Here is a 9892-nt window from a genome sequence, read left to right on the forward strand (position 1 = left end):
TTAATAATATGAAAACGTTGTATCAAATAAATTAATAAATAAATTATGAAAAAAAATATGTCTGACTTTTCAAGTAAAGTTTATACTTGATCAATATAAAATATTTTATATATATAATATATTTATATTTTAAAGTCTTCAATTCACAATAGTGATTTCTATATGATGCCATTTATTTTTTCACACAAAAATATGTTTACATGATCATTCGTTGGGTCAGCATCGTACTTATGTGTGTATTAGAAATATGAAATTATCCTCTCATCCTTAAATATAATAAAATGGCTTTCCTACTTCTTTTCCTTGGCCTGCAGCTTGGAGTGAATCATGTCCTTGAACTGCGACAGGATCTTGTTCTCACGCTTTTGTCGCTCCTCCTTGCTGAACATAGCCAGCGCTCTCTTCTCGTCGGCGGAGTACAGCTGATTCTCTTTACGGATACGCACCGCTTCCATACGGCGATGACGGCTGCCGCTCATCACGTAGCCAACGGATTCAAAGTTGGCGATCTCGTCGGAAGTTAAACCAATCTCACCACGGCGAGGAATCCTCTTGCCATCGGCTATGTAGGCAGCCATGGCAGCTCCTTCTCCGGGCAGCAGAGCCTTTCCGAAATCCTTTTGATTAAGGCTTCCACCGGTTCGCAGTGAAGGACCCACGTCCTCGTCGTTGATGGATGTGCTGTCCTTTGTCTTGGACTTGCTACCGCTAGAGGAGGAGCTCTTCTTGGACTTTTCCGCCTCTGATTTTTGTTTCTTTTTCTTCTTTTTTGATTTTTTACTCTTCTTGCTGGTGGACTTCTTCTTTTTTGGTTTTTTAATACCTTCGGCAGTCTTTTCCAACCAAACATCTTCCTCATCGGACTCATCTTCGCTATCTGCACTAGAACTGGAACTGCTCGAATCATCGCTACTGTCCTCGCTACTGGAAGAACTTGATGAGTCTTCCGAGGAGCTAGATGCCTTTTTGCTCTTTTTCTTCTTGGTTTTCTTGGACTTTTTCTTGGATTTCTTGTCGGCTTTCTTGTGCTTGCTCTTGGTCTTTTTCTTTTTTTTCTTTGGTCCAGAATAGGAACCCTTGACCAGCTCCGCATCGTCGCTGTCTGGTGGGGATGGGCTTTTGCCCCATACTTCTGGCACTCCCTCTTCAGCTATGCGAACTCTTAAGTTTCGGCGCGCACTTATCGCCTTGGCGTCGCCTTTAAACTGGTGATTTGAGCCTCCCCTTCCTCTATGATACGACCTTGAAGACGGTTCTGCTGGATCATTGATGAAACCGCCCTCGGGACCCCTTCCCCGGAAAGGATTTTGACGTCTGTCATTGTTTTCATGAAACCGGTCGTTGGGCCAGCGTTCTACTGATTTTTGGCGGGAATTGCGGTTTCTGGAGGGGCTCCTGGATGACCTAGAGCTACCACTGCTGCTTGCGGAGCTACTAGAGGACGCAGAGCGGGTTCTGCGGCGTCTAGGAACTGAATCCTTTTCTCTGGATCGACGGTAGCTGCGATTGGAATTTCTATCCCTGTGGAGCGCTCTCTCCCTGTCCCTTTCCCGCTCGTGGGAAATTGATCTTCGATGTTGCGATTTGTGGTTTGTTCCTCTTTCCGATCGTAAACGATCCCTAGAAACGGATCTGCGCCGTTCCCTGTGCCTGCTGCGACTTCTGCTGGGTGAACGCATGTGGAAATACAATTTTTCAACTATTTCGAAGAAAAATGCAAAACAAACGTTTGTGGTTAGGAGTGAGCTGGTTACGATAGCTAAGTTAATCGATAGTAGCCGCATATCGATAGACAACAGCTGATGATAAGATTTTTCTCAGCATATCATAAGGTCGCACCAAAGAGTTGGTTGCAAAATTTAATCGCTAAAATAATTTGCTAAACCCCAAAAATGCTGTTATAAAGTAAAAAGGCTATAGGAAGGAAGAAAGAACACCTGGATACCAATGGCACGCATCACCTGGAGAGGTCACTCCAGTCAGGAGTTGCTGTGAGCACTTAACCAAGTTCCAATTGGAATATTTTTGCAATGTTTTTGTTTATTGTTTACTTATTAAACAGTTCTATTTGTCGCCTTCGTTGGTCTTATATGAAGCACTGCTGGCACTCCTTGACCTTCAATGCCCACATGAACTCCTCTTACGCTTCCGATGTATGTTTGACCCCAATATTTTGGTTCGTGGACAACTACACTCACTGCCTGGGACCGGTAACACTATGCTACATAAAATATTTCTTAAATGATTTAAATAGTTTAAAATATTTCATAACTATTAGTTTTTCGTCGTTGGAGTGGCTGCCTTAACCACCTCGGTTGTTAGTATTGCCTATTGGATTGGTTTGCCTTTTTGGTGGGCTAAGAGTCAGTTGGTCACCTATTTCCTACTAGTCGTGGGCAATTGGCTGCTGCTCAATGTGGTTTTCCACTATGTTATGGCTGTGATCACACCGGCGGGTCATCCCCCGGAGGGCGTGTCTCTGGTGGAGGCGGTCAGTATGTGCGGGAAGTGTATAGCCCCCAAACCACCACGTACTCATCATTGTTCCGTCTGCAATCGCTGCATCCTTAAGATGGATCACCACTGCCGTGAGTATCAATATTGTCAAAGGCTTCATGAAATATTATCCATATACTCTATTCACAGCTTGGCTTAACAATTGTGTGGGCTATGGTAATCATCGGTACTTTTTCCTCTACATGATGTACACCACTCTGGGTTGCCTTTTTCTCATTCTGTTTGGTCTAGAGATCGGCCACAAATACCTGTGGCTTGATCATGGAGAAACATGGACGGAGATTGAACCTCTTGAGGGTCAGCCAGTAAAGTTTAACCTGAGTGGACACATCATTCCAGTGGTAAAGCAGAACAGTTACTTGAAAGAAGCACCGAATTTAATATATTTGTTTAGACCCATCCTCATGAGTACGATGAATTTATGCTGCCGCCTGCAATACACAATCTTCCGACACCTATTGTGGATACAGATGCACCTTCTCCTGGACGACGACGAGCTCTGTGGTTCATGGCCTTCACAAATGTGTCCGTTGTTTTGGCTCTTGGGAGTCTCTCCATTTGGCATGCAAAACTCATAACTCGAGGGGAGACGAGTGTTGAGGCCCACATTAACGAAGCGGAGAGGAAACGTCTTCTCAAGCAGCAACGCATTTACATCAATCCCTATAACTTTGGCACCAAAAAGAACTGGAAATTATTTTTGGGTCTAGTGCGAGGAAGGTAAATTAGGGTTTCCTCTTTACCATAGGCACATTTTAATTCTAAAAATTAATTGCAGATCTTTTTGGCGGACTGTTCTGCTTCCTTCCTGGCACAAGCCCGAAGGTACTGGCCTAAGTTTTCACACGGTAAACGATGCGCCCTTCGAGGATGAGTGGCCATAGAGTAGTGGCACATCGAAGGTATTGTGATGTCAGCAAGTCAATCTTAAGTTAATAGTTTAACTTTAAGCTCAAAGTAACTAATATGTCAACGTCAACTGCTTATTTTTATGAAAAAGTGTAGTTTAATAATAGTCTCAAGATTCCAAAGTTTACTCAAAAGCCATAGGGAATATTTAAAGCAACTAGCTATAGATGACTTCACACAAAAATGCCATGGCATGTACGTTGTTTCCATAGCGACTAAGAGCACGAAGACGCTTTTTATACATACTAGCTTAATAAAAAACAAGTTCAGTAAATAAAACTTTTTGTGTTGCCCTTGGTAGCGTGTGCCGGTATGGCAACTTGTTGCCAGGACAAGGTTAAGGCTATGAGTTTGTTCAATAAGGTGAAGGAAAACTTAAAACTTAAAGATGTCGAAGGCTTCTGGGTCTGAAGATGAGCCATTGGTTCCAGATGATTTCGATGATGATTTCTACAAGGAATTGTGCGACAAAATCCCTGAGGTATAAAGATTAATCTCTAAAATTACAGGACTCATTAAAAACTAAAATTAATTTTTAGGCTACCAAAGCTCTACGGCAAAAAGACACTCCCAACAATGCGGACAATGTCCAGAGGTTGGTCATTTGTGGCAGTCGCTATAAAAGCGATCTGCGATTGGAAAAGGAGCGGTCTCAGGAATTGCGAAAGGAGATTGAAAGCCTCGAAGAGCGTTTGGAGAATGCGGCTCGGGTGACCAAAATGGACATGGCCACAATTGAGGAGCTTCGCGGGGTCATAGGTAACTGGAGAAATTCAATTTAATAACAAACTTAAATGATACATTCTATTGGCAGAGGGAGCTTGGAAGCAGAAGGATGCTGCTCAAATTCGTGAACAATCCGCCCAGGATGAGGTGTTAAGTCTCCGGGAGAAACTAGATGAATCGGAGCAAATGGTGGCCCATCTTAATGAGAAACGACTGGCCATGAGCAAACGAGACGATGGCAAGGAGCGGGAACGTCTCAACGCCGAGATCGCTGACCTCAATAAGCGGTTGCAATTGCAGAGGACCTATGCAACGGAATTGGACAGCACCATTGAGGGATTAGAAGCCAAGAACAAGGAGTTACTTAAGCTACTGGATGTTAGTTAAATAAGTTAACCTTATTTTGACGTAAAATATAGCGGTTTTAACCTTTCAGGAAACCTCCAGCGATGCAATTAACTTGAAACGAAAGAGCGATACTTTATCTAAGGAACTTTCAACTATGAAGACTGAAGAGTCCCGCTACCAGGAGCAAATATCCCAGATGAAGTCCGCCAACGAGCACCTGACCAAAGTGAAAGTGCGTCAGAACCTACAGATTCTGTCCTTAAAGACGAACCTGGAGCACCTAAATACCCAACATAACGCCACAAACAATAAGTTGGCCAAGATCACAGTAGATCTGGAGTACACAGTGCAAGAAAGAGATAAAAATAAGCGGGCCCTTAACCAGCGCATTAATCTTCTGAAGGTGCGCGAAGATGAATTGATTAAGGTACGTCAGGACAATGGAAAACTGGCCAAGTCCCAGGAGACGATCGCTCGGAAGTACGCGGGATTAGATGAATCCAAACGAGAGGTGGAAACGCAGAACATAAGACTAAAGTAAAGGATCATATTTATCAGTCGATATTTACTACAAAATCATAAATTTACAGAACTCAGCTGGGCACCCAAGACAAGGAGCTGGAGTCCATGCGTCGGGTGGTTCACCATTTCGAGAAGAACAACGAGAACCTAACGAAGGAGCGAGATTCTCTGAGGCGGGATCTGCAGGCTGAGCACCAACAGCTTGAGCAGAGCAATGCACTGCACCAAGAGGCTCAACACGAAGTGCGTGCCCTCAAGGATACAATTAGCACTATGGATACCAAGCTAAAGAAACTTAATGAAGATGCAAATAAGCTGAAGAAGGAGAAAACCAAAAAGCTCGACGAGATTCAGCACTGGATAGACAAGTTGGATGCGATGCAGAGTAATGTTAAAAATTAAATTATTGTAAATGAGGTATTTTAATTCTGATTTCTTTTCCGGCAGATGAGATGCACTTGAAGGAGAACTATGAGATCGAACTTAAACGCACTATCAGCGACTTAGAAGCAAAATGCTCCAAATTCCAGCAGCAGCATGATGTCCTTGCTGCTGAACGTCATACCCTTCAACGTAGTGTCCAGGTGGCCGATGAAGAGCGGCAAAAGCTTCGGGATCAGCTGGTGAATCTACAAGCGCTCATTGAAAAACTTAAAGCAAAAATCGGATACAGAGATGCTGAGTTGTCCAAACTGCAATTGCAGATCGACCGCATGGAGAAAGAGCGTCGCCTGCTGCGCAATGACATCCGGCATGCGCAATTGGGTCAGCAACACACAAAAGCAGAATTGCTGGACAAGCGCAAGGAGAACGATCGGCATGCCAAGTCTCTTCAAGAGGACGAGCAGAAGTTGGCTCGCCTACGCAAAGATGTGGACAACCTAATGAACGAGAAGAACGCGATCAGTTCGGCACTGACCAAACGCAACGAGGAATATGAGCGACTGAAGCACAGCCAGGAGAACCTCCAAACAGTGTACGATCAAACCCAGAGGCAGTGCAGCCAGTGTCAGGATGATATGCGATTAATGGGAGTGGAGATTAAGAATTTGCGAACGGAAAGGGATGTATTGCGGGCGGATAGAGAGAGTGCGGCGGATCTACGCCAGGAACTCCTACAAATGCACCGCATGCTTAACCAGGAGCGGATCAAGGCCCGTGCCTTGCAGGACGAAATGGTCACACCCATGAATGTACACCGCTGGCGTCTTCTCAGCGGCAAGGATCCAGAGAAGATGGATTTACTCGGCCGAATTAGTATTCTGCGAAAACAGTTACTTCAGCAGAACGTAGCTGCCTTGGAGCAGGAAAGGGCCTTAAATGAGGCTCAGCAACTATATTCGGCTTTAAGGGAGTTCATGCTTAAGTTGCCTAGTCACAAAGTGCGGGCGGAGCTCAACAGCGTAAAGGTGAGTAAGAAAATAAGTTCGGAAAAGTGTTAAACTTAATCTAATTACCAGGCAAACTTATCTGCCAAGGATCGGAAACTGAAGGTCCTAAAAGCCGAGCTTAGTGCTAGGGAAGCAGACGAGAGGTCGAAAAAGGACAAGCTGGAGGAGATGCGGGTCAACTTGGCGTTAACCAAAACCCAACTGCTAGAGGAAAAGAAGCACAAGCAGAAACTCCTCGAAGAGAGGCAGTTGCTAGAGCAAATGCACTGCTACTCGGCACCTGCCCAACTGCCAAGGACTCTGGGAGCAGGTTTCAAGATGGTCAGTGGATTACTCTAACTCTTAATAAATAATTAATTATTTATATAAAATGATTTTTTTCTTTCTTTTAATTAGTGAAAGTGTAAAAGATACCTTTTCGATTGTGAGTCGAGGACAACTTATATCCAATATATCACTTAGCTGAAATAGTTTCATCTTCACGGTTGGACGACAATTCGAATATGTGATCCATGAAGTCATCGTTCTTCGTCTTAGCAATGGGAATCTTTAAATTCTTTCTGACATCAATAGGCTCTTGATCCTTTTGGTGATGTAGACGCAGCTGTTCTTGGAAACCCTGTATTAGGCATTCCCGGGCCTTAAGATCAATATCGTTGATCCTTAGTTCGGCTTTCATGGCCTTTAGCTGTCGGGTCTGGCGACGATTGATTCGTTGCTGGACGCAGAGTTTCTGGCGTACACTTGGATCGGGAAGATGTCTAATCTGTCGCTTGAAATCCTCGTGCAAGCGCACCAAATCCGCCAGTTCTTTGGCTTTGTTTTCCCGTTCCACCGATAGGCGAATATTACGCTTTAGAAGATGCTGAATCTTGCGGATCAACTCGAAACGACGCGGATCTTTTCCTAGCATGACTCGCCAGCGATGGATGCGACAGGGGCGGGACAGCTCCCCAGAGTAGGCAGATACCCTAAGCCTCTCCTGGTTGAGCTGCCGCTCCAATCGAATCACATTATGGCGCATAGCTGCCTTGTCGCCCACCTCTCTTTGCATGATTTCGTGACTTGACCTCAAATTGACTACCTCCAGTTTAAGCAATCGGATGTCCTCTATCCTTTGGTTGTACTGTAGGGTTCCCCGATCGATAGCCTTCTGCATCATGCCCAGTTTCTCCCTCAGCAGGCGCACTTCATCATTTCTCCTGACCATTTGCAAGCCAACCAAACTCTTTTCTTTAGTAACCTCATCCATGGCACAGGACATGGTTTTCAAGCGCTTCTCATCGGTATCAATAGTGTGCTGCGCTTGCTCTACCCTGATTTTCATCTCCCTGAGATCGTTTCGTGTGCTTGCCAACAGGCGACCTTTGGCGTGGATCTCGTTCTGCTTCTGCTTCACAGTACGGTTCAGCTGCTCAATCTGGTTCTTTAGGGTTGAGATCTCCTTCTCGTTAATGGCAAGCGAGCTAGTCATCTGGTTGATCTGGTGCGTTAACTTGGTCATATTGTTCTGCAGCGTAGTGCGGTCCCTGGAGCACATGTCCATCGTCTTCATCAGCATTACCTTCTCTGAGTGTACGATCTCCATCTGTTTCTTGGCGTTTGCGAAATCCGCCTGCTTTTGCTGTAGTGTTAATTGGAGTTCCTCCAATCGCTCAGTCTTTAGTGCACATGCCTCTGAAAAAATCCGATCAAAATTAGAGGTAATCTTTTACTTTTACACGTTGAGTACCAACCTTCGATGCCATCGATCTTCTTGTAAAGTTCATTGAGCTCCATGCTCTGCTCCCTCTTTTCGCGTTGTATTTTAAATACCTGCACGTCCTTCTCGTCGAGCTGTTTGTTGGCTCGATGTAGTTCTTCCTGCAGGTCCTGCATCTGATTGCGAGTAACGGCAATTTCATGCCGCACTCCTGCAACAATGTCGTTTAGGCGGGTGATCTCGATTCTTAGTTTGTCCCGGGCTTTAGCAATTTCTTCCTTCTGGCGGGTAGCCTCATCTAGTTTAGAAGTGGCCACCAAAATCTTCTTTTCTTGAACCTTGATTTCATTTCTAGAATGTGGGTTTTTGGCGATTCAGGTTTTTCCTTAAATTCTTTGACACTTACTGATACACCAGAGCCTGATCAATAAGCTCTGTATTCTTCTTGGCCAACTGGTGGAACCGTCGCTCCAAGATTGCCGAGTCATTCGCCTTCTTCTTGGCATCTCGCTCGGCTGTGCGACGAGCCACATCAAGGTCAGCATTATCCCGTCTCTGTGCATCATTGAATCCCTCGCACACTCGGAGACTTACCTGCAGCTTGTGCTTCTCATCTTCCTGCAAGCGAAAGGACTTTGAAAAGCTATAGTTCTCCCGCTTTAAAATATCATTACGAAGCCTCAGTGCTTCGTTTACGGTAATCAGTTCCGTCGTGGCCTTCTCGGACACTAAGAGTTCCTGATTTTGCTGCAGCACACATGCCAGTTCCTTGTTGAGATGCAAAATTCTTTCCTCAAACTTATCCCGCTCCACATTACTCGCGTGCCGCAGCCGAAAGTTCTCGCCCTCGACACTCTTTACCCGCGTAGTAAGCTTGCTAATGATCTCTCTCGATACTTGTAACATGTCCTCCAGAGACTCTGAGTAAAGTCGGTTCGTTTGCAGGCGCTTCTGATAGTCCTTCAACTCGCCAGCCAGTCGATCACGCTCCCGAAAGACCATGCTCCGAAGTTGCAGATCTTTGCTGCAAGAAAAAAACCGTTGTATATCTTTAAAAATGTATTCCAAATGGAATAACTCACGCCGAGGATGGGATCTGCTCGTGGACGTCCTTGTTATTCATTGGTTGGTCACTTCGCACAAGCGACATCAATTGGATCTGCATGGTCTCCTCACGATTTTTGTTTGCGTCCTCTTTTCGCCAGGCCTCCTCTAGGGAACCACGCAGGTGCTCCATCATCGCCTCCGAAGTGGCTGTAGTCTGCAGAGCCAGCTCCAGTTTTTCGTCTGCCGTTTTCACCTTAAATTCCAATGACTTTCCCTGGTTCACCTCGGTGACATAGTGCCCATGGAGTCTAGAGAGGATGTCCACATACATCTTAATCTTGCTAGCCAAAAAGGGATGGCGTTCGCTCAGGGTCTGGACCATGGCATAGGATTCGGAAAAAAACTTTCCATTGAGATCGAGCAGAAGATTTATTTGCGCCGGATCTATACTATCCCGAAACCTTTCCTCAATGCTCGTCACTGAAGCAGATTTGGAGTGTATGGAGAAGGTCTTATGGACCTTGGGCATTTTAGGCTGAACAATCTTCATCCTTGGGGTATCAATTAACAAAGAAAAACACGAGAAAACGTTTAAAGGTCAACGAGGGAATCCTCAAAGAACAAAAAAAAAAATTAAATTAAAAATAAACGAAATAAAATAGGGTTTCAGTGTGAGTGATTAGTGTAATACATTGTGATCTAGATAGGGACTTGAAACCTGAAACCCATA

At 44.9% G+C, this 9892-nt stretch overlaps 4 protein-coding genes across 4 annotated transcripts; 2 read left to right on the forward strand and 2 right to left on the reverse strand.

The window, feature by feature from the left end:
* Positions 1-155: 155 nt before the first annotated feature.
* Positions 156-1752, reverse strand: LOC108115808 (NKAP family protein CG6066). The gene has a single exon (XM_017227397.2). The coding sequence runs from the start codon at positions 1677-1679 to the stop codon at positions 291-293; it is 1389 nt and encodes a 462-aa protein (XP_017082886.2). The 5' UTR covers positions 1680-1752; the 3' UTR covers positions 156-290.
* A 59-nt stretch (positions 1753-1811) lies between these two features.
* LOC108115809 (palmitoyltransferase ZDHHC16) lies at positions 1812-3705 on the forward strand. Its single transcript, XM_017227398.2, has 6 exons — positions 1812-1991; positions 2063-2210; positions 2279-2588; positions 2647-2858; positions 2912-3237; positions 3296-3705. Exons 1-6 carry the CDS (start codon positions 1948-1950, stop codon positions 3399-3401), a joined length of 1146 nt encoding a protein of 381 aa, XP_017082887.1. The 5' UTR covers positions 1812-1947; the 3' UTR covers positions 3402-3705.
* A 107-nt stretch (positions 3706-3812) lies between these two features.
* On the forward strand, positions 3813-6824 carry LOC108115811 (cilia- and flagella-associated protein 58). Its single transcript, XM_017227399.2, has 7 exons — positions 3813-3907; positions 3966-4185; positions 4241-4530; positions 4589-5037; positions 5091-5407; positions 5470-6431; positions 6483-6824. The coding sequence occupies exons 1-7, from the start codon at positions 3815-3817 to the stop codon at positions 6750-6752; spliced, it is 2601 nt and encodes an 866-aa protein (XP_017082888.1). The 5' UTR covers positions 3813-3814; the 3' UTR covers positions 6753-6824.
* On the reverse strand, positions 6769-9860 carry LOC108115807 (cilia- and flagella-associated protein 58). Its single transcript, XM_017227396.2, has 4 exons — positions 9198-9860; positions 8522-9139; positions 8150-8466; positions 6769-8090 (listed from the first exon to the last, which is right to left on the reverse strand). Exons 1-4 carry the CDS (start codon positions 9710-9712, stop codon positions 6868-6870), a joined length of 2673 nt encoding a protein of 890 aa, XP_017082885.2. The 5' UTR covers positions 9713-9860; the 3' UTR covers positions 6769-6867.
* Positions 9861-9892: the final 32 nt, after the last annotated feature.

The sequence above is a fragment of the Drosophila eugracilis genome, unplaced genomic scaffold (assembly GCF_018153835.1).
Source record: "Drosophila eugracilis isolate 14026-0451.02 unplaced genomic scaffold, ASM1815383v1 contig_367, whole genome shotgun sequence".
NCBI lineage: Eukaryota > Metazoa > Arthropoda > Insecta > Diptera > Drosophilidae > Drosophila > Drosophila eugracilis.